Consider the following 24,668-nt stretch of genomic DNA (forward strand, 5'->3'; position numbering starts at 1 on the left):
TATAAGAGGATTGTTAAACGGTAGCCAAACACGCTCATCTTCTTTGCTGTCGACGGATTTCAATAGTGTGTAATGCATTTGAAAAACCAAACGTTCGTTTGTTTTACATAGTGATTATTTGTACAAAATATTTATTTCATCCATCGTTTACTAAAACCGGAAGTTAACAAGCGATATTATTGTTTCTCGTTCGCTTGCAAGGACAGCGTTTCGACAAGGCTCTCTTTTGATCGTATCTGCTGCAGTCGTGACGCACGGAGTGTCTGTGGCAATGGAAATTCTGGGTACACGAGTTGTCCGTGGACGAGATTGGGAATGGGGGAATCAGGATGGCGGAGAAGGTTGTGTAGGAACTGTGGTTGAAATCGGTGAAGACAAGAAATCACCTTTTACCCCTCAGCTTGTTTGGATTCAGTGGGATTGTGGGACTAAAGCAAACTACAGGGCTGGCTTCGATGGAAAACACGATCTCCGTGTGTTTGAAACCGGAAATCAAGGTGAAATTTATCGTTATTTTATTATATTTCCTCCTATGTCGAACTCGCAACTCGTTGCCATAAAGAGGTAAAATAAAATGCACTACAAGCGTAATTTATTCCAAACAGTCAAAACAACGAATGTTATAATTAATGCATAAAACTCTGTGGTTACAGTCTATTTTATTGGTGGCAACTAATATCAAAACGATCGAGACCCTGAAAAATCATTTCGATTTACTTTCGATAGTATAGTTGACAGTCTGAAATGCTTGAGCGGAATTAAATCTATAACCGAGTTATAAGCGAAGTCACAAAATTAATACCAGCCACTCGTGACTTCGACGAAATCGACGCGGAAAACTTCGCGCTTTCTAGGAAAAAAAAAGATAATAATAAAACCATCCATATGGTTAAATTTTCCGTAATCGTGACGGTGCTCTCTTTCAAAGGAAGTGAAGCGTAAACGTGCGTATATTATACATACATTTTTTTTTTGCCTATAGACGCTTAAAAGCACTTTGTACTACAGTGACATCTAATGGATGTTACAAACGACAGTGCGACTATGCAAGTGATGTTTACTTGCTATGTTTGCTGGCTATCGTCACTCACTCTTTCACTCAATTCGTGTGACCTTAATTTTATTAATTGTATCCTGTAGATGGTTGCTTAATTTTGTTTTTAATTTTCTCTTAATTTTTTCTTAATTTTCCTCATTCTGGACTCACGATAAGGTCATCAATTCATTAGATGTTGCGTTCTGTTCTAGGGGTAAGGCACGTTTACGTCTGTTGCGATGGCTGCAATCAAGATCCTGTTGTTGGTTTGCGCTGGCGCTGTTTAAACTGCGCAAACTATGATCTCTGTACCACGTGTTACATGACAGATATTCATGATACCACTCATCGTTTTGAACGCATTGACAAGAGTCGTGCCAAAGGGTAAGTTGTCAAGATGATCAAACTATTACTTTATTATTATTATTGTGCAAGGTTAACTTCAAGGTCAGGGATATGTAAAAAAATCCATAGAACAGAACCTTAAAAAATTGGATTAAGAAATCAGGAAATAATCTCTGTTGTAGTTAGAGTGATTATTTCACGTAGCAAATTAATTGTGTTATCTCGGATAGGAGAGGGGGAGTTCGTATTTTGATATTATTTCACCCCTATCCCTGTCCCTCAAGGCCTATCAGTCCTATTAGAACCCGGTGCTAACTATAAGAAGAACGAGTCGATATTACAACTTTGGTACGGCACCGACTACCAAGAAATATATAGTTTTAAGGTATCGGTTTCTTTTACATTAGAATTGAAATACAGAGTGAATTATAAGGATCTTATAACAATCACTTTCGCTTACCACACTGAAAGTCAAGCTTAGTTAAATATATGCTTGGGGCAATTTAATAGTGTACCCGTTGGAACAAGGCAAGGATCCCTTAAACTTGAAGCCCGTGGAATGTTTAAAGGCGCCAAAGTGGTCAGGGGACCAGACTGGGAGTGGAAAGAATCAGATAGAGGCTCCGAAATGGAGGGCGAAGTTACTGAGATCACGGGATGGAGTGACGACACCTTGAATGATGCTGTTCGTGTGGCTTGGAAGAGTGGACCGAAAGGGAACATTTACAGACTTGGAACAGATGGAAAAGTACGTTTGTTATCATTTTTTTAACCCGCTTTTTTTTAAATTTTATTTTATTTGTTTATTTATTTTTTTATCGGAAGGACCAGGATATTGGTCCATTATTTTCTAACCGTACTCATGTTTTTATGTTATGCCTTGACTTTACTAATCTTCTCTGAGAGAAGCAATGCTGATTTGAAAGCAAGTACTATTTAAGCAATAGACCACTCTTTCTATGGGTTTACTGGGGCAATAAACCACGCGGGATGTTGGGAGAAAACAAGAAAAGCTTGTAAATCACGAACCGTTAGGCGAGTGATTTGCAGGCTTTTCAAGTGTTCTCCCAACATCCCAAGTGATTTATTGCGCCGGTAAACCCATAGAAGGAGTGGTCTATCGCTTTTATGAAATAACTATGGAAAAAGCCTGTCAATGAGAGGAAATTTTATTGTGTTTTCGTGATCAAGTTGCTTATTCTCATCAAATTCATGAGATGACGCGACAAGCCAATTACAGTGACTGAAAGAGTGAAAGCACAGACTCCGCGCAGGACACGAAATCCGCAGAGCAAAGCGACGAAAACATTTCACGCCAAAAAAGTTTTAAGAAAGAAAAGGAAAAGGTTATCGGTGAAAGGCAAAAAGAATATCAATTGACTCAAAAGTATTCTGACGGGGATATGCAAGGATTCGTAGGTGGAATCGGTCATCATGAAAGTAAAAGTCTTTATTATTTGGCTGTGTCTCACAAGGACTGGGAACTACCGAATTCCCGAATTTGATTGGCTGAAATCGATATTGCCCGCGGTCTAGATTTTCCCATCTAGACCGGCATCTAGACCGGTTTCATTTTACGTTGAAAAAGTAGCAAACTAAAATACAAAAATGTTCACCATTTTCTTTTATTTTCTTCTGAATCGTTTATGGAAGTGCCAAGAAGCCTGATCTGATGACAAAAAATGAAAAAGTAAAGAGGACGAGCAAATTTCGGCAGGTTTAAGTTAAGCTCATCGTCGTTCGCAAGCAAAATGTCAGCAAACCAGTTACATTAAACGAATTAGAGTTTTCTTCTTTGCCATATATTAAACATCTTATTAACCGAACTAAGTCGGTCTGTGTGGGATAATCTTGGCCTCGGTCGTGTGTACAGACCTCACTGCGTTCGGTATCCTGCTCTGTTAATAAGAGCTAAATACGAAAAGTTTGCAAGTAGTCCAAAGTTCATGAAGTTCATGTGCTTGGCGAGGTGATTCAACGCAGTGTTTAACGATAACTTTCCAAAGTTTTGCGAACGCAACAAAGGTTGATTACAGAAACGTTGCTTCCGAAATTTATTTAGAATTTATTTACGTATGCTGAACATCATGAGTTCCGTGTTTCTCTGTATTTTGCTAAATGAAAACTATTGCTTGAAAGCTAAGTTTATGGAAACCAAATTCATTTATCGTGTTATGCATGCATGCATTGAATTTAAACTCAAAATTTCTGATAGAAAGAAGTACTTTCCCCGGGTTTTTTGACAACCCAAATTGATCAGTCAAGCCTAGTTGACTCCGTCCTCAAAAGACCGTGTAAAGCACCGGAAAAAGGGTCTTAAACTTTGTAAGATCCAAGTGTAACATTTTTTCTATTATTCGTTCTTGCGTAATTTGTTTTTCCTTTGCGTACGCAAATTAGTTTATACTTCTTTTCGTCCTTTTGTTTAGTCTTTTATTTTTTTTTTGCGTCAATTTAGGTGTTTATTCCTTTCTGTCAGTTTTCGCGCCCTCGTTAGCGTTTCTTTGCTGTTTCATCTTCATTAGCGCCTTTCTAAGTTTCTATAGTTTTATTTTCCGCATGTCCTAGCGTATTTTCCATATCATAGCTTTGCAGTACAGTTTTGGGGCAGTTCATTTTGGTCCGCGCTTAGCGCAGTTCTATTTAGCTTTCGTGCTAGTCTCTTCGCGTTATTCGCAGTCCGTTTCACAACAGTTTTCTCTGGCCGAAACAATGTAAGTGTAATTCACAGTCCTCGTTTTGCAGTTTTGTTATTTCTTTATTCGAATTTAGCTTAGTCGCAACTTGTAACTTTTGCTCTTTTACTGTTTTAGTTTCAACCCACGCTGTTTGTATCCACGCTATTTGCATCTACGCCGCTTGTATGCACACTCTTTGTACCACGCCGTTTTGATTTGTGGAGTTGTTTATTAAAGGCCAAGAGAGTTTTTTACGCTTATTGCAGTTTCAAACTTCCTTAATTTTAATGTCAAGCGTAACCGGAGTCGGCGTGAAATTTTTGCCGTAGAAAAAACAGATAAAGCTTTATTTGACGACCAACTTCTGGTCCTTTTTCCCTTGAAAAATTGCTATGTTGAATGAAAAGATATTCGTGTTATTGATATCTCAGCCCATGAAAGTTAAAACTGTTTATTGCATTTGGTATCGAAAGAGCCCCGAGTTCTCTAGTTCCTGTGTAGAGCTGCCATAGATCGGGAACCGTGGTTTACCGGTATAATAGAACATAGTTTTAGCAACTGTAATGACCAATCAGAGCGTGTGTAGTATCTCAGTTATTTTACAAAAAAACGATAGAGATAACATTCTTAAAGCCAATTTGTGGTATGATTTAGTTTTAATCTCTTGGTGATTACCTCCGGCCTGTGTATTACGCAACCTAATTCCCGGAACCAAACGATGGATCCTTATATTTTGCAGTTATATAGATACACTGTAAAAAAATATGTACTTACGGAAATACATCTTTTAAGACATAGCTGCTTTTTAAAGTTACTGCGAGGACAACTTTTCTATATATAAAAAAAGGTTAGCGGCCCAGGATCCAATTAAAAAATCGAGTTTTGTTGAATCAAAGCAACGACATGAGACCTGTAGGTAAAAAAGAATTCGGTTTGTCAGTAGCGACATGAAGACACGATTTAATTCTTCATTAAGGTTGATGTCAAGTGTACTGTGCCAGCTGTTGGGGGATGTTATTATAGAGATCACCTGCCTCCTCTGATAGTCCAGCTCAAGAAGTCTCAAAGCGGATTTACAACAGGCGACAATGTCTGTGTCCAGCAGGTGACCACAGAAAAGCTTCAGGAGTTATCCATTGGCCATGGAGGTTGGAACGCAGACATGGAGAAGGTCCGTTGGAAACGTTTTTGTTTTGTTTTTCTTCCTTGAAAGAACATGGTGATCCCAAATTGAGTTCTGTAAAATTCCGATCATTGCTTTCCAACTGTAGCAAACTCTTAATATTATCACTACGGAGTATAAAATCGGCAGCTTCTTTCTTCCTATCTGCTCTCAAAAGTCTGAGGTTGTAATTGTTTTCAATACGAGCAAAACGCTCTCTGTTAACTCTCTTTTACAGCATTCCGACATTGGTCTAAGCTTTTGCCCATATTTCCCTGAAAAATAAAAATGATAAACAATTAAATAAATGATAGTTTTTTTTTCTTCCGGGGATTCATATTATTTTGTTTTTGTTTTTGCTTTTAACCCTTTTTTAACTCTTTGTTTGCCATCGTTACCTAAGAGCTGGTCAAAATATCGTGATCAGATTATTTTTGCTAGAAAAACTTCTTACGTATTTTGTTTCCGTCAATACATAGTTTATCGGTAAAGTTGGTGTCGTACGGGATTTCACTGCTAATGGAGATGTCGTTGTTGAGTATCCCGACAGAAGATGGCGTTACAATCCAGCGGCGTTAACAAAGGTAAAGTAAAGCTAACATGTTTTAATTTTTAAGATGACTGGTAGCTACCAACTATGTATAAACTAGATCTAACCTATGGAACAGTTTGCCAGCCATTTGAAACTGATTTCGGAAGTTTATTATTTATGTATTCTTGCGAAATACGGTCTGTTTGATGGAAAACAATTAGGGTGGTTGGTTTTCTTGTCTCAAAGTTACCTTTCTCATTGTCTTCATTTTCAGTTTCAATTTTGCAAGGGTAAAACTGTTAAACGTAAGAAAACTAATGCATGGCAAGATTTGAAGTTGGCAATAATCTCGAGTAGCTAATAATTCCTGCTTTGAATTTGGTATATCGAGCCAGCATAAATATATTTGAGGGAAGGGGCGAGGGGAGAGGGGAGGTCCACATTCCCCTTCTCTTGTTGTTGGTGTTGTTGTATTTTTATTGCCACCGCCCATTTTTCACCTACAATTGAGGGATGTTTACGAGTTGTTGGTCTGGGGCGGGGTTCCGCTCTCGGAATTTTGTTTTTCTTCCACCACTCTGAAAGACGTATTTCCTCCAGCAATAGATGGACAGAAGCCTTATGCAAATAGCACTTTACTGTACGATTCTTATGGATGAGAAGATAACCACTATACGAACATTACAAACGCTGGTTCTGTCTATATTTTAACACAGATACAACAATTTAAGCGTGGCGATGAGGTCGTAGTCAGAAGTGACAAAAAGTTAGTTAAAGAACTGCAAGAGGGGCACGGTGGCTGGAACGAAGCAATGATTTCAGTAAGTTTCTACTCTTATTGTTTGTTCGTTTGCTGTCTGTCCAGCCCGATACCATTAAGTATCTAAAGTACTATTACTGAGCTACTAGTGTAAAACAGTAGTGATTAGCTTTTGATGTAAACGCGAGTAACCGAAATGGCAATTTACCTTCTTTCCATTTAAATGCACTATTGAGCTATTTAGACCTCTCATTTGCAGATCCTTGGTCGCACCGGTAAGGTGCTTGAGGTTGATGGTAACGGAGATATCCTAACGTTAGTGGAAGGGGACAAATGGATGCTCAGTCCATCTGCAGTGACATACGTCACAGAACCAGAACCCAGTCAAAGCATGAACAGTAGTGATGAAAGCAACGAAGATCCATTAGGTGAGGAAAATGCATTTCAAAACGTAATGAATGAATGAATGAATGAATGAATGAATGAATGAATGAATGAAGGGATGACTTTATTTAAGTGTCAGAGTGTTTAGCTTTAAGTAAATTAATTTACATAGTTTAGTGAAATAGCGCCTTTTGGATAGGTTAAGCAAATACTGCTATTGCTGTTTTGTATTTTGTTTTCCCCCAACAGGATTCTTCCGTTTCTTCAGAGATGTTCTTCTCCGGCACGCCAGTGAACAAGGAAGTTTAAGTCTCGTGCACGCTGCTAAAACAAACCAGCTATCAAGAGTCAGAGAGATCCTTGATGCTCAACCGGAAGTGGTAATTTAATTTTATATTTACATAGTTCTCATTCTGTGATCATTGCCTAGGGTAATTATTTAATGTTTCACCCTATTGGAAACTCCAGCCTCCTCCTTGTCGTGAAATCCCTCGTAAGCATGGAAGCAGGGGTAAAAAAGAACCTCGTATAAAATAATCGGCCCGAAAGTTTGCCAAACATGAAAGGCACAGAAAGTATAAGCATACTGCAAGAAGGCATACTGCAAGAAAGATAAGCTATCTTGATACAAGCTTTGTGATAGATAAGTAACAAACGTTCAAAGTTGGTGCCGGTCTCGATCTTTACTGTCAAACATACTGTACATGCTGTTGAGATCTTTAATGTAATTTTCATTTATTTTTAAACTATTTTTGATAGCACCAGAGAAAGGGAATGTCAATCCCAACAGTACATTTATGCTTTTCCTTTTTTTGTTTTACTCGGCAGATCGATGAAATAGAGGGTGGGCATTCAGCCCTTCATTTAGCTTGTCATGAGGGACACTGCGATATTATAAGAGAGCTACTAGACAGAGGTGCAAACAGAACTGCACTGGTAATTAATTAAAAATGATTTTATTTTATTGAACAAAAATGTTAGATCGCAAACATATGTGCACCCCTTTTAACTTGCATAAAATAACGTTGGATTATGTAGTTGGCTAATAATTGCTCTCTATAACAAAACAGTCCTAAGAGCAACTACCATGATTCCCTGAAGGAGCGTCTCATAGAGGGGACTGGTCATTACGTTCTAATTTCCAAAATTCACGAGCGATGCGTTTTTCAAGTTTGTATCTAATACTGAACCTTGGTGCTTTTGTATCTTTATCACACAGGATAGTGAGGGATACACAGCTATGCACCACGCCACTTATGGGTGAGTTTTTGTTACACACTAGCATGGTTACAAATTAGCAGGCATACGTCTCAAGTTGTCACTCCCTTTTTCGTGTCGTGGTTATAACTGTTCATTGTTTAGCTTACGCCTGCTAAAGTCAATACTCTACATCACGTAACAATCGATCAACTGCCAGTACTTCAACATATAACGATCAAGATGACGGATAATGTACATGAAATAATGGGTATAAAAATTGTACTTAAATTTGGTCAATTGAAGTTAACATGGTTTGTCTTAATAAAACAAGCGAGTGACTCCATTAATTCTACGCATTATTAAACACATTTGTATTTATTATAAGATTTTTAAACTTGGAGCATGTTTAGTCGGGTAGCTGGTGCCTAAGACCTGGCCATAATCCTCGTGTTGTCCCGGTGTTGTGCAGTGAGAGAAAAACGTTTATCTTGAATTATTTCGCCCCTGCACGGGCTCCTTAAGGGAGGTTTAAGGCGAAAAAATGGAAGCCTCATAGCTGCTTTAGAATTGCTTCATTGGAAAAAGAGCCGCGATGTTTTCATTTTCTCTTACTTTACTTTCGGTAGACAGGGATCTCATTTATCAAATAAGCAATGGCATCTTGATAAGCAGTGGCATCTTGGGTCGTCACTCAAAAAGAAACGGTGTTCATCTGTACTACTTACGGATAGCTGTCTGTTGAATTCAGGGACCAAAGCGGTGAAGCACTAAAGCTTTTATTGGAGAAAGGTTTCGATCCAAATGTGCAGCACAGCAGTAACAGAAGGACACCGTTACATTTGGCTGTGAAAAGAGATAATGAAATGGCGGTACGGATACTTACCCAGTGCTCTGAGTGTAATGTCAATCTACAGGTTAGTTGAACGTGGCCTGTAGGTTAGCCTCCGAACTTAAGCATCTTCAATTGTATTTAAGTAAACTTTCCCAGCAAAAGTGGCCTACCTGAGTCCTCTGTTGTCCAGTTTCAGGCGGAGCCTCCGATGACTGAGCGGAACTTAAAATGGTAGTAGCTGGAAGAAATTTTGTTGGCCAAATTGCCTAAATTCTTCGCCGAAGAGACACACAATATCTCGCTTAAATATTTAGGTTTATACAATTACCAACATTTCATTTCTCAAATAAAAGTAAAGTTGTGTGGCGCACTTTTAACCGGACCCCTCTTCTCGCATCAGATTTATAAAAAAGGGATATCTGACTTACTGTTAAGCAACTAGCTGACGGCTACGGGTTTTAAATGAGCTCAGATAAGTGTTTATTAATTCTGAAATAATTCAAACAGCTCCATAGTAATACGTGTGGATTGCTTTTTAGGATGAAGCTGGTGACACCCCCCTCCATGACGCCATCTCTGGTCAAAAGCATAGCATGGTGGATATGCTGTTAGATAACCCAAGGCTTTCTCTGACAGTTTGCAATCGAGGAGGATTCAATTATCTTCATTGCGCTGTTCTGAAAGGAAATAAGCGGTATGTTCGTGAATATTGTTCCAGTACATAGCCACTAAAAAAAAGATTGATCTAAGTGACGAGAGTTCATACCGGAAAGAGATTAGGGCTGCTTAATAGTACAGCCATTGCAAATTGGCGATTTACCTTGAGTGCTTGTGATTAGTTAATCGAAATTTAAAAGGAAACAATAAGAAGTGCCTCTTGATTAATCATTTGCCATTGTTTTTTGTTCAACTTAACAGAGCTGTGGAAAAGCTTCTTGCAAAAGCCGGGGATGTCTTGAATGTTAGGAAAAGTGATCGGTTTACAACCCTTCATATTGCAGCAATCAATGACCACCGTGAAATAGCCAAAATTCTCCTGGAGCAGGTAAACTTCCTCTTTGTTTTACCTGAGGGTATGAAAATTGTTTTTGGTAAGTAAAGGGGGAAAAGATATAAAGCTTAGACATGAGTTGAATTATTTTCCAGTTTTTGTGTCCCGTTCGAAACTTCAACCTAGGTGCACGACTACAATCCTTTTGTTGTTATTCACGAAACTGATATAACGCGTTTAGATGTGGAATTTCTATTCGAGTGCTCAACTAGCTCGGTATTTCGCGAGTGATTGCCGCGAACGAGTCACGAGAAATTCCATATCTAGAAACAACCATGTATTATTTTGTTTATTACAAAAAAAGCTACAAATAGCGATGTTTTGACGATTTTCCGACGATATCCGACCTCTTTCCGAAGATTTTCGAAGACTCTTCAAAAGTTGTCCGTAAGCCACACGAGCGTTTTCCCTTTGCTTTTTCAAGTGCCACAACTTTAAGTACAGGGTCAAACATGATATCAAATATTACGTGATAGATATCATCGCGGTGCAAATGTAGTAAATTTGCACGTGTTCAATTACTGCTGTTATCAGGGCTGGAAATCCTTGTTAAACAACAAGTTTACATAATTAAAGAGCACTATTCACAAGAAACAAAACGCAGAATTTTTCAACCGAAAAACCTTCAATCTGCCTAATAATGGAGCCCAGAATAAACTCCGCCGAAAAAGCATATTAAAACTGAAAAAGTACGATGCAACATATAAGTAGTACATGTAATGTTAACCTGAATTGATATTTCATTACTAATCAAAGTTTCTTTTTTTTTCGTTTTCGTTTTATTATCAACCCTCTACACACAGTATATATACGCATTTTCTTTTTTTAAAAATAATGATTATCATTCGACGTTTTTTAATGCCCATACACTGTACATCAGCTAACAATGAATTTAGGTTTGAAGAAATAATTTCATAAATGTTTGTCCAAAAGCCTGGGTGTGATGTCAATGCGCTTGGAGCTGACAATCAATCAGCACTTCATATAGCCACCGATGAAGGTTACCCGGTAATGGTTGAAATCCTCCTGGATCACGGAGCAGATGTAAATGCTGTTGACAAAGACGGAGATACAGCATTGCATATTGCCCTGGCTAAAGAGTCCTTGCTAAAAACAGAGTCAATGAGTCAAATGGTAAATATATAGTGTTATAGAGTTCTGTTTATCTAAGAACAATCCGATGTCATCCAGTTAAGTCACCCGAACATAGCCGGAAAAAATGCAGTTTAACTGGTAATTTTGGTAACATGCTCTGCGTGAAAAAAAAACAAAAACAAAAACAAAAAACAAAGAAAAAGAAAAAAAGAAAAAAAAAAAGAAATGGTGATGAGTTTTAATTTTTGACTCGTATTTTTAATCGGTATGTTTAATCACGTGACTTTAAGTTCGTTTTCAGCACTGAAAACAATATTCAACAATATCTTTAACATTTGCTGGTTCTTTACATCTTTGTTTCAGGTGAGAGTGAGCCTGCTCTGATCTCTGCAAATTTTTTATTTCCACCCCGGAAACTGCAGAAAAGAATAAGTAAATTAATTTTCCCCGGAAGTATGAACTTTGGTAGCTCAGATTTCTCGGGAAAATTGTAAATCTTTTTTATAACAACATGCAGGCGCGATATCCGTGTTTATAAAGTTTTGCCGAAGAAACACCGTCGAAGTTTATGTCTACTAAGGACACACACTTGATTCCAAGTGATCTTTCTTTGGCAATCTGGTCTTTGACGATGCTGGTAAACGGGCAAACGCAGTCGTGTTGCTTCGTTGTCCGCTTACAATCACATGCGTTTGTAATACTTAACTCTTCCCATATGCAGTCTGCAACGACAAGTACGTCTTAATTCATTAACATACTTCCAACTGCTATTTCCTGCTCCCTCTTTAGTTTGACATTTAACTAGAAATAGACTGGAACTCTGTTAAAACATCATTAATAAGCGCATTCAACTCTTCCTCTGACTCCACATGTGGGCAACTTGTTTTTTTATTGTGCGGCTTTATGGCTCCATGGGGATTTAAGCGCTCCTCATCAAACATAATCGATTGACAGTTTTCTCACCTTCCCTGCTTTTCGACCAATGGTATTTCACTTCGCTCAGACGAAGCAGAAATGAAAAAATCACAGAGATCACGGCATGCTCACTTTCTTGGCGCCTCTTCACCAGACTCCTTCCCGTCGCATCGCTTTGCTCTTCACCGCTCGCGCGTGTGACTCAAAGGTGAGCCTGCTCGCAGGCTACGATTTCGCTAAATTTGTATTAATCCTTAAAGTCGAATTCTACATGATCGCGTTGCTCAGCTAGAAAAGAGAATAGAAAGGAAAGACAAGACACTCTGCGTTTGGAATTGCCTCTTTTTAATTATTACGCAAGAAAAACGTTGCTCGGAGTTGGATAAATATCGAAGCTAGTGGCGGACAATTTGATGACAGGGAACAATATTGTGTTAATGGATCTGTGGCTCCTGCAGATGAGAATTGTGCGCATTCAATTCCGTTTTTTAGTGTATTACGAGTTTACAATGTTGATGGTTCAATTTATATGTACTTAGTATTACCAGGAGGGAATGTATACATTATTGACCGGAAATATTGTATAGCAATGTTCTAATCACGTCAATTTCTCTTCCTTCTCCAGCCTGGTCTTGAGTTACTGCTACGAGTTCACGGACACAGTCGTTCCTACGCACCTATTTCACGCTCCTTGTTAAGTTACGGAGCTGATGTGTTCAAGATGAATGGGACAGGCGAAACCCCGCTTCATAGATGTCAAGGATCACACGTTGAACATCTCATTCGAGAGATTGCGGCATCTGGCGGGTACTAGAAACAACATTGTGTCTTTGTGAAGTAATTTACCCCTTTAAGAGTATCGCTACCACTTTGCATTAGTACAATATTTTTATGCCCACTAAGTCATGTCAAAATATTTCCGCATTTTTCTTTTTTTCTTTTTTTTTTTATCATCAGGACTTCACAGATTAGGAAAGTTCCGAACTTTGGGGCTACAAACCAATCCTCAAACAGACAAGAAGTGAGTAGTAGTAGCTCAGCTACAAAGGCAGAAGGGACCCAAACAGATGTGGAAAGTAACAGGCCAAAAACAAGTGAAGCTAATCATAGGCAAGAGGATGTAAATGAGCACAGCGACATCACTGTCCAAGATCAACCTGTTCGGGCTACAGATGAGCAAGAAAATCAGGAGGAGGAAGATACGCCGCTGAACGAGGACGATAATATCGTAGAAAATTCAAATCTCGTGAAGGCTGCTAAAACAAACCAACTATCAAGAGTCAGAGATATCCTTGATGCTCAACCAGAAGTGGTATAAATATGTTACATGGTTTAGTAACAGCGTTTTTGTTGTTCGGTATAAATGTATATGCTACATTTTCATTGTTTAGTAACTATTCTCTTACTATCTCTATGAGGCTTCACGTAGTTTTAAATAACGTTATGGGTCCGTCATGGATTTACAAATGAAGGTCGCTTGGAATATAAAAACCTTTGGACGATTTGTAACGGTCCGTATTGAATGAACAGAAAGAGGAGAGATAAGTAACAAGCGTTCAAAGTTAGTGCCGGCCTCGATCTTCACTGTGAAACATACTGTTCATGCTTTACGTCATAATTAATTGTTTTTAATAGCAGCATAGAATAGGATCCCAACAGCATATTGTTGCTTTTTCATTTTTGTTTTAATCGGCAGATCGATGAGATAGAGGGTGGCCATTCAGCCCTTCATTTAGCTTGTCACGAGGGACACTGTGATATTATAAGAGAGTTACTAGACAGAGGTGCCAACAGGACTGTACTGATAATTAATTAAAATTGATGTTATTTTATTAAACAAAAATGTTAGATCGCAAACAAACACATCATGCATGAGTTCCACGACATAACATAAATCAATTGTTTTAAACTTTAATGTTAATATGCGCTCCTTTTAACTTGCATAGAAAAACGTTGATTGTATAATTGCCTGATTGCACTCCTTAACAGTGCATTTCTCCGATCATGAATAAGAATTAGGTTCTAATTCTCAAATTTTAACATTTTTTGGACATGCCCCATTGATGCTAAAACCTTAATGTACCAGGCAGCACCCCATCCCTCCCACCACCGTCTTCTCAAAAAAAAAAAAAAAAAAAAAAAAACCCTCTGGATCCTTCCCTGCCCAACCAATGAAACCTCTGGCCTTTGGGAAAGAGTCCTTTTTTCAATTCTTAGAATTGGGTAAGAATTCCGTATGTTATGAACAAATTGACGCCAGTTTTTCATGCGTCTGTTATTGATGATGAATTTGGTCATCAACATTGTCAAAGTAGCTGTGGATCCACGAGTCGATAGCCGTGGATGTGCAGACTACTTTGACAAGGTTATGAAGAAATTTATTGTCAATAACAGGACAGACGCATGAAAAACTGACGTCAATTTGTTTTTTACCATAACAAATTGTCAAATTGTCCGCTCTCGCTTGTCGACACAGCATTAATTATAAATTCATGTGTTTGCCTGTTGGAAATGAAAATTAGCCAATGACGGCGCGCGAATGTCTGCAGTTATCGTAAAAACAGCTTTCGTAAACCCGCTCTATATAAATGCATCATTATCGCCTCACATTTACGTATCCCCAGCTTCAGTGAGTAGTCTTTCAGGATGTCGTGGTGTATAAGAGTAAAAGAAAAGACTGAGATCGAACGTATTCCAAACATGGCGTTTACCAAAAATCACGTCTAGTGTTTCTTACACTTTCTTTGTAACAATTCTTAACTGTTATGCTTTTTTGTGTCCTCGTTACGCAGGACAGTCAGGGATACACAGCTATGCACCACTCCACTTATGCGTGAGTTTATGTCATACATTAGCAAGCATACGACTCAAGTTGACTCAAGTAAACATATTTTTGTTTATTATAAGACTCCTAAAGTAGGCGCATGTTTTGTCAGGAGGCTGGTGCATAAGTCCGGCCTGCGGCCATAATCCTTTTGTCGTGTAGTGGAAAAAAACGAAACAAAACAAATCAAAACAAAACAAAACGCCTGAGCATGGACCCCTTGAGGGCGTATAGGGCAAAAATATGGAAAACCCAATACCTGCTTTAGAATTGCATTTCTTTTTACTTTACTTTTACTTTGTGTCGTCATCCATTTTAGTTAGTTATTTGTTGGTAGGCTTCTGACCTAGTGAAAAAAAAAAAAAACTTATCGATAGCTGTCTGTTGACTTCAGGGACCGGAGTGGTGAAGCAGTGAAGCTTTTATTGGAGAAAGGTCTCGACCCAAATGTGCAGCACAGCAGTAACAGAAGTACACCGTTACATTTGGCTGTGAAAAGAAATAATGAAATGGCTGTAAGGATACTTACACAGTGCTCTGAGTGTAATGTTAATCTACAGGTTTGTTTCGGTAACATGACCACTGAGTTTTACTAAGAGGTTAAGCATCCCCAATTGTCTTCAAACAAACTTTCTCAGCATTAGCGGTCTCCCCGAGTCGTCTATTGTCCAGTATCAGATGGAACTTCCGATTTTTGAGAGCAACTTTAAATGTGCGAAGTTAGAAGGTTTTGTGTTGAATTAGCTTGTGTCCAGTTTCTTAAATTCTTCACACAAGACCGGGCTTAAATAGCTCTGTCAATGGCAAAGTGATATGAATTTATCGCATTTCTGCCAAGCCAGCTTTTTCATGGTCATATGACGCTATTTTAACCAATCTCCTCTTGTAATCTACTAATCTACTAATCTACTAACAGTTATCGGTTTTAATTGAGCACAGCCACATGAAAAATTGCATGCTCGTTTATACTCTATACTTTTAATTATTACTTGTATTTTTAAATTTATATTTTTAAATTTTATGTTGTATTTTTAAATTATCACGACGTCTTGTATTTTTAAGTATTATATTTTTAGTCCAGGGCCCCTCTGGATATCAGCCTCGTCGCTGAATGGGCCACCCTGGCTAAATAAAGTTTACCTTTACCTTTACCTTTACTGATAAGTGTATAATAAATGCTTCTGAAATAATACCAAGGGCTCCATAATAACACGCGTGGATTCCTTTCAGGATGAAGCTGGTGACACCCCACTTCATGACGCCATCTCTGGTCAGAAGCACAGCATGTTTGATATGCTGTTAGATGACGCGAGGCTCTCCCTGACAGTTTCCAACAGAAGAGGATTCAATTATCTTCAGTACGCCATCCTGAAAGGAAACAAGCGGTAGGTTCGGGAATATTGCTCTAGTACGTTGTGACTACAAACAAAACAACAACAACAAAAAAAAACAAAGGATCATGATCGAAGTGAAGGGCGTTCATACAGGAAATAGATTATGGCTATTATTCAGGTGTGAACTCGATAGAGAATTTATTGTCACTTACTCGAATATGTAATAATATGTGTGAACCAGCTTCAACATCGCAAAATATATTGCTAGTTGCTATTAACCTTATTATGGCCTTTTTGAAGAATAAACTTGTTCTGTGTTCAACTTAACAGAGCTGTGGAAAAGCTTCTTGCAAAGGCCGGCGATATCTTGAATGTTGCAAAAAGTGACGGATTTACAACCCTTCATATTGCAGCAATCAATGACCACCGCGAAATAGCCAAAATCCTCCTGAAGCAGGTAAACATCCTCATTGTTATACGTGAGTATACGTAAATTATATTTGGCAAAAAAAGGGTAGAAAATAGCCATTTACGAAATGAGTAAAATTATTTTCCTGTTTTTGTCTCCCGTACGAAGTTATAATTATAATATTTCAGATATTTTAAAGAGTCATCGCCTATGCTTGTATTGAATGCAGCTAATTTTTATTGCGGAGCTCCGGCCGGGGCCCGAAGGGCCGTCAAGCGGAGCCCCATACTGTATCGTGGCTAGCGATATTGCTCGTGGGCGCGTACGCACGACGGCGACGACGGAGTCGAGCGACATGACGGCCATACTCCAAATAATAGGTTGACAGACATGCAGCCTTTAAGGTGTACTTCTTTGATATTGGACATCCAGGTTATGATCAATTGACACTTGTCAAAAAAGTATCCGCTGACCAGTATCACGTGACCATATCGCAGGCTCAAGTTTACAGTTCATCGAGATCATGTGGTTTTTTTAAGTTGACCGCTGACCAAGTGCTGGTTTTCGATTGGATCGCCGGCTCATGTCAGGTTAACTTGTTGAAGACAGGGCAGGATTGTTCGGGACCTGATTAACGCTAACCCGGGATTAAAAGTTAACCGAATTATAACTTTTTCTTCCATACAAATGTTTTTTGTTGCTTTGTTTTGTGTATAAGGTGATTACTAAAACTCAAATCAGAAGGCCAAACAATATACTAAAAACCTCACCGCAAAGTTACTCAAAAAGTTAACTCAAATCAAAATTCTACCTTTTCCTGGGTTTGCTTAATCGGGCTCTGAACAACCCGGCCCAGGAGCTACGCTTTCAGGCTGGCCTAACTCTGTGTATTATTGTCAACTTTCTACACATAGTGTATGCATGTATTTCTTCTTCTGTTAAATAATTGTTATGGCTAAACGTTTTCTAATTCTGAAATAATTTGACGGTCGTTGTGTGCACAGGTCCTTAATTAAGGCTAGCTATCACAGTTTTTTTTTTGTCTGAAAGCCTGGGTGTGATGTCAATGCGCTTACAGTTGAAAATCAATCAGCACTTCATCTGGCCACTAATGAAGGTTACTCGGACATGGTCGAAATCCTTCTCGATCATGGAGCAGATGTAAATTCTGTCGACAAGGACGGAGATACAGCATTGCACATTGCCCTGACTAAAGAGTCCTTGGTAGGAACAGATTTAATGAGTCAAATGGTAAACATATAATGCTATAGAGTTCTATTTATCAAAGAACCATCCGATGTCATCCAATTAAGTCACTCGAACATAGCTGGAAAAATGTAGTTTAACCGGTTATTTTGGTAACATGCTCTGTGTGGAAAAATATACGGTACTGAACTTCAATTGTATACCCGCAAGTTTAATCAGTGACCATTATGTTTAATCAGGTGGCTTTAAATTCGTTTTCAGCACTAAAAACAATATCAAACAGGATCTTTAAAATTTATTGGTAGTTTACATCTTTGTTTCAGGTTTTTAAAAGACTGTTTAGAAAATTTTCGAGACACAATTTCGCGATTTGGCGAAATTTGTATTGACCCCGCCTAAAGTCGAATACTAAATGATCGCGGTGCTCAGCTAGAAAAGAGAATAGAAAGGAAAGAGAAGACACTCTGCGTTTAGAATTGCCTCTTTTTGATTATTACGCAAGAAAAACATTTCTCGAAGACGGATAAATATCGGAGCTAGTGAGCGGACAATTTGATAACCGGGAAAAATAGTGTGTTAATGGATCTGTGGCTCTTACAGATGAGAATCGTGTGCATTCAATTCCGTTTTTTAGTGTATTACGTGTTTAAATTGTTGATGGTTCAATTTTCATGTACTTACCAGGAGGGAATGTATCTATTATTGACCGGAAATATTGTATAGCAACGTTCTAATCACGTCAATTTCTCTTCTTGTTTCAGCCTAGTCTTCAGTTACTGTTACGAGTTCACGGAGACAGTCGTTCCTACGCAACTGTTACACGCTGCTTGTTAAGTTACGGAGCTGATGTGTTCAAGGTGAATGGAAGAGGCGAAACCCCACTTCATAGATGTCAAGGGTCAGAAGTTGAACATCTCATTCGAGAGATTGCGGCATCTGGCGGGTACAAGAAACAGCAGTGTGTCTTTGTGAAGTCATTTGCTCATTTTAGAGTATCGTTATTACTAAGCATATGTAAAATGCTTTTATGTCCACTAAGTCAAGTCAAAATATTTCTATTTTTTCATTTATATCAGGACTTCACAGATTAGGAAAGTTCCGAGCTTTGGGGCTACAAACCCATCCTCAAACAGACAAATAATGAATAGTACTAGGTTAGCCAAAAAGGCAGGAGGGACCCAAAGAGATGTGGAAAGAAACAAGCCAAGTACAAGTGAAGCTAATAGCAAGCAAGAGGATATAAATGAGGACAACGGCGACATCACCGTCCAAGATCAACCTGTTCAGGCCACAGAGGGGCAGGAAAATCAGGGGGAGGAAGACGATCAAGGTGCTGTAAATGTGGCAATGGACGAGGACGTTAATATCGTGGAAAATTCTGTCGACGGAGAGCCCTCGTACCAGGTAAGATCGAAAAGAGATGGCACAACAATGACGTGTGACATGTACCAGCAGGTTAATTTATGAGATAAGACATGCCCGTACGTTTTTTAGGAGTTTCCTTGTCATATATAATATAGCTTTGCAGTTAAAAGAGCAGAGACGCCAGTCCAGTTTCGGCCTGAATTTAATCCGCGTCTCAGATGTTGATGCTGGGCGGATCATTGACGATAAGAAAACAACTTATCTTTCTCAATAATTAATGTTATTAATGAATCTCAACCCAGCACCCAGGATCTTTCTTGATCCCTCTTAAGTAAAGGAGTGGCAAAATGATGGTAATTTAAATAGCGTGAGAGTTTATGGGAGGATTTTATTTCACCTAATATTGTTTTAGAGTCTCACGCCAACCAATACATACAATAACGATTTATTCACAACATTTCTACTAAGTAGCTATTCCTCTGCGAATCTAAAAAAAGTGTAAAGTTTTGTGTGTATTGAAAGGTACAGGTTATCAGGTAGATATATATTAAAAAAGTACACCGACCGGTAAAAGGAATGCATCATTAATTGCCTCTACAAGCGGGATTTAGCCCAAAACAGTCTAAAAGCCAACAAATAAGCAAACTGAAACAAACAAACAACTAGCGTCATAGCTGCAGAGAATTCACCATTAACGTAACAAAAAAAAAAAAAAAAAACATGAAAAGAAAACAAGACAAATGGGATAGACATGATGATAGATGCGAATGCAGCCATAACACTACTGGAAAAAAGACCTGGAAAAAATTCACGCGTTCAACGGGATTCGAACCCACGACCTTTGCGATACCGTTGTAATGCTCTCCCAATTGAGCTATCAAAGCCACATGAGAGCGGTCGTGTGTGGCTTGGCCCTTTATGTTCAGTGGACGTAATACTCGGCTCGAGTATGTAAATTCCATCTATTGCTATGGAATTGACATACTTGAGCCGCGTATTACGTCCAACGAACGTAAAGGGCCAACCCACACACTACCGTTCTCATGTGGCTTTGATAACTCAGTTGGCGGAGCATTACACCGGTATCGCAAAGGTCGTGGGTTCGAGTCCCGTTCAAACCCTGAACATTTTTTCAGGTCCTTTTTTCCAGTATTGTTATGGCTGCATCCGCATCTATCGTCATGCTTACATTTAATTGCTATTGTTGGACATCTATTACTACAAATAGGGAAGTTTGAAATAAATAGGGACAAATAAATATTTTCAAACTTCATTTGTTTTTATATAAAGGAAAATATCGTCCTGGAAGTGACTAATCAAGTGCAAGAAGAACCTTCGGACACAGAAGTACTAAACAATAGCACCGATGAAGATGTCGCAATGGCTGTGGATAACGAAGTCGCAGAAAATGACCACAGCTTAGGTCCAGATCTGGAAACACAGGCTGATGGCAACGACGAACATATGGATCAAGCAAAAGAAATTATAGAAAGTGAAAATCTGCTGTCCTGTAATGAACAAAAACCGCAGTGTCAGATATGCGAAGAGAATGAGGCTGTCGTTGCATTTAAACCCTGCGGCCACACTGTAGTGTGTATAGGTGACTCGTCAATGTTATTGTTGTTGTTGTTTACAATATGTCGTAAATAACTGCTTCTCGTTTTTTTCTTTTTGTGAATCAAAATGACTTTTAGTGTCAATCTGTTAACTTTGCAGAATGTGCGCCTCGATTAAAGCGATGTTTGGAATGCAAAACTGCTATTACTGGAAAAGGAATGAGAGGTAATATGCAAGGATTCTTTGATACAATGCATTCCCGAGGAAGACTTTCTAAGACCAGGGCGTTGCCTGACCAGCAAGGTCATGAACTGGATCTGAGCGTTTAAGGGCCTTCTTTGATCAGTATCGAGTGACATTCATCGACATTCTTGGCGATAATTGCACTAACAGTAAGACCATTTACACGTGCCCCTAGTCAACGAGTGGTTTTCAAAACAAATTACATCGTTTTGGGAACAAATGAATTAAATTTGACGGTGCTGTTGCTACATAACACTGTGCTGCTGGTAAAAAGTAACCCGCTATCAGCGATATCACAGAGCTATCTGCCGGTTGGGTTAAAGGTGTTTAATGGTGTAAAAGCTTGGTCTAGGTTACTGTTAAATTATCATGAAAAATACTTTCTGGAAAGGATTAGATCGGTATGTGACAGTGACGAAGTGGCAAAGGATATTTCTCGACTATTCATAAAAATTACACTGATTTCCTCGACTATGATTGGTTTATAAAACTCCTACTTTCCACTAATTCACTTGCCAAGTTGTTATCAGACAGTTTGTTATCGGACAGTTCAATAAGCCAATCACATTCAAAATTGCAGTTTAAATTAACCAATCACATTCAAAGGTGTAGTTTAGGGGTTAATTACTCTTTTGTCAGTCATTTAATGCAAATTTTAACTTTCTTTCATAACTTGGTTATTCTTCTTTTCTCGAAAATTGCAATTTTTATGATTGCAAAAAAAAATGTGCAATATTAAAAAAATTGCGTAATTAGTAACTGATAATGAGACTTCATGTCGTTCATTTTAGTCTATAATCATACTCGTGATAAACAAATCGGACTCCCACTGCTTAGTCGTCCGATTTTGTTATCAGTCGTATGATTACAGACCGAATTGGACTCCACTCAGTCCTATTACCACTACTAATAACGCAACTTTTTGAGCATTGCAAAACCCCAGTTATTCATTACGCATTGCTGACAATATTAATGGCTTTGTAGTCTTTGTCTTAAGGGGTTGAATGTTCTTTTCTTTATGGTTTTATTGCCCAAGTCATTAACAAGTGCTCCTAAACCTGCAGATGGTACACCAATAATTGGAATCAACAGCAAGTCTCTGGTAACAAAATATCAGTTATTGGAAGGAAAGCTGCGAAAGATGGAGGAATCCATCGTGTGCTGCATTTGTGTCGAACGGAAGAAGAATATCGTTTTCCTTTGTGGCCATGGCACCTGTCACAGCTGTGCAGAGCAGCTAAGAATCTGTCATATTTGCCAGAAGCCAATCGAGAAGAAAATACCAATATTTTAACCAACGTTCATAACTTATTTGATGAATAGAAAGTAATGCAGTAGTACTTCTAAACTGGCCGCTGCAATAGCTTACGGTTGTGAATCAAGTGTGATTTCTTTATTAAAAAAAAAAAAAAACTACTTCACTATTATTCTAAAATTAAGCTAAGCAGAACTTAGTTATGCTTACTTTGAATTAGTATCCTGTTATAAACCAACTTCGTCACAGGCTTTCGAATTCGCGAAAATGAGCAAGAGAATGAGAAAATGAGAACAATAACGGCTAAGAAAAGAAAACGGAGTAGTCTACTATTATCTCTTACATTTCCATTTCTCGTTGATGGCCATTTTGAAGAAAGCCGCATTTTTCTCAAAATAATTTTGCGCCATTTATCTTTACTTCCTTCTTTAGTGACCTGGTGTTAATCGTAACAGAGTAGATTTAGCATTACCCAGAAATGACTAACGATTTTGCTGCATGCTTGGCTTTAATATTTATTTTTTTAATTCTGTTGGCCATAATCTATTACGATAGACACGGAAATGTACAACGTACTGCAGTTAAATAGATGGCGTTTTCTGAGAAACTCAGGAATTCCTTTAATTGCCAAAGGTTTGCAAGTTGGGATGAGCCCGATAAACAGTGCGGAAGATAAAATGGGAAGCTAAATCTCGCTTTAATATAGTAACAATAAATGTTGTGATTGGGAGCGAACAGGCATCTTTATATTATTTGGATTCGTTTTACATAAACCATTCCCCGCCTGTTCTGTGTCTTTACAATGGTGCTCTATAAGGAGTCTTTGCGAAGCCTATAATAGTCTGGAAGTATCGGGATTGTACCGTTTCAGTTCGAAGAGCACTTTTCCTTTCTGGGCGTGCAAGAATTCAAGTGCACGTGAAGAAACGATCACGTCGCTTAATATAGTAAAACTGTGCAATTGGTTCGTGTTCATTTGACTTCGATTAGACGAAAACGATTCTAAGAGATCTAAACTTCTTTATTGCGTGAAAATTTTGCTACACGTCAATGTTATGACTTTGGAAAGACAATGTTTTCCCACTTAAATATCACTATCTTGGAAAACTTGTTAAAGAGTTCTTAACAGAAAAACTAGCCACTTCTTTTATTTATTTATTTATTTATTTACTTATTTATTTATTAATTTATTTATTTTTTCTTTTTCCCTCAGTCGAATTTTCCGAACCCTTAAAAATCGCATTAAAAAAAAACATTTTCCGACACCAATAATTTCATGTTATAAGATAATTAAGCCGACTAATGAACACAGCAGATGCGTAACTTTCTGCTGGCCATTAAAACGTTTTAAATATACGGAAGCAATACAAAACTTTTGCGTATTTTCTCCCATTGCATGACTGCCAAGTAGCCGCTGAGACTGTACATACTAGACTTTCAGTATCACGCCTTTGTTTTTCATGAAAACGGACCCTTTTGGCATTATAATTAGTCCAACGGATGCTTTAGTAGAACGCGAAAACAGCTTGATGCAAATTCAGAAAACCGATTTAATTTCAGATTGTAAAAGTGGTCAGATGAATCAAAATCACTATGCGTGTATTGTTAATTTTTATTCCAGTGTACGCTAAAACAGTTTTTGATTGTGCAAAACGATCGCGAACTTTAAAATCGTAGTGTCAGATAAGCAGTTAACTTCACCCTTAGCGAAAGGATTCCAGCTTCAAATTATCATGAGATGTATGGTGAACCCTTTAGAGCTAATTTAACCAAACATAGATAGACGCAAACTGTGAAGAAAGGTCTGAAATAAGTTTCCATGATCTTTTAAGAAGCTCTGTTAATGTAATTCACCTAACCGCGTTGGTTTAGGAACAAAAAAGTCAATACTCGATATGTGTATCTAAAAATTTAGAAATATGAGTTTTAGCCTTCTCACTTCTTGCTCTCTATTGTTACTCGGTTCACCGGCTTTAGAAATACGAAAAAGAAAGTTAAAAAAAAAAAGAAGAAATAGTAAAAGTCACACGAGACCATTACGGACATCGCACCTTTTTCCCAGTCATTCAATCGGCGAAAATCAAAACTTTGTGATTAAGCCGCTGATTAAGGTGGCTGAACAAAAAGCAAAAGCAATAGGTCTCAATTTTTCGAGCAACTGCGCATGCGCTGCATTAACTGGGTTCTTTCGGTAACAAAGAAAAAGCTGAGAATTGCTGGGTTCTTTGCGTCGTTACCTTTTCTAACATAGCTTTGTAATATAAGACTAAAGGCATCAATACACTGCGTTCAATAATGGAGAAAAATAGCGCGTATAGTGCGGGTGTTGAGTAAATAAAATGATCGCTCTATTGAAGGCATGCTTGTTTTTCAATCCTTGTGCGCGCGCTGAATTGCACCAGCAAAAGCGCGCGCGAAAACTGTGTTCGGCCACCTTAAGTCTGAGAAAGCAGTCACTTTATTCATCTGGCGTTTACCTTTTGGT

At 38.3% G+C, this 24,668-nt stretch overlaps 1 protein-coding gene across 6 annotated transcripts; it reads left to right on the top strand.

The window, feature by feature from the left end:
* Positions 1-22,918, top strand: LOC110059735 (uncharacterized). 6 transcript variants are annotated; one of them, XM_089271304.1, is made up of 28 exons: positions 2-65; positions 202-497; positions 1,249-1,420; positions 1,892-2,129; positions 5,036-5,230; positions 5,701-5,805; positions 6,470-6,574; positions 6,758-6,941; positions 7,147-7,277; positions 7,726-7,833; positions 8,117-8,157; positions 8,846-9,011; positions 9,469-9,623; positions 9,848-9,974; positions 10,914-11,114; positions 12,616-12,797; positions 12,948-13,302; positions 13,687-13,793; positions 14,782-14,823; positions 15,209-15,374; positions 16,045-16,199; positions 16,479-16,605; positions 17,608-17,808; positions 18,525-18,706; positions 18,840-19,167; positions 20,419-20,728; positions 20,845-20,910; positions 21,993-22,918. In XM_089271304.1, the coding sequence occupies exons 2-28, from the start codon at positions 272-274 to the stop codon at positions 22,220-22,222; spliced, it is 4,605 nt and encodes a 1,534-aa protein (XP_089127430.1). In that variant the 5' UTR covers positions 2-65; positions 202-271; the 3' UTR covers positions 22,223-22,918. The 6 variants fall into 6 exon arrangements, with proteins under 6 accessions (XP_089127432.1, XP_089127431.1, XP_089127433.1 ...); XM_089271308.1 differs by having other exon boundaries at positions 32-65; positions 207-497; XM_089271309.1 differs by having other exon boundaries at positions 33-65; positions 207-497; positions 6,773-6,941.
* Positions 22,919-24,668: the final 1,750 nt, after the last annotated feature.

Source organism: Orbicella faveolata, unplaced genomic scaffold (assembly GCF_042242905.1).
Source record: "Orbicella faveolata isolate gen_17 unplaced genomic scaffold, um_ofav_v1 contig_34, whole genome shotgun sequence".
In the NCBI taxonomy this organism is placed as follows: domain Eukaryota; kingdom Metazoa; phylum Cnidaria; class Anthozoa; order Scleractinia; family Merulinidae; genus Orbicella; species Orbicella faveolata.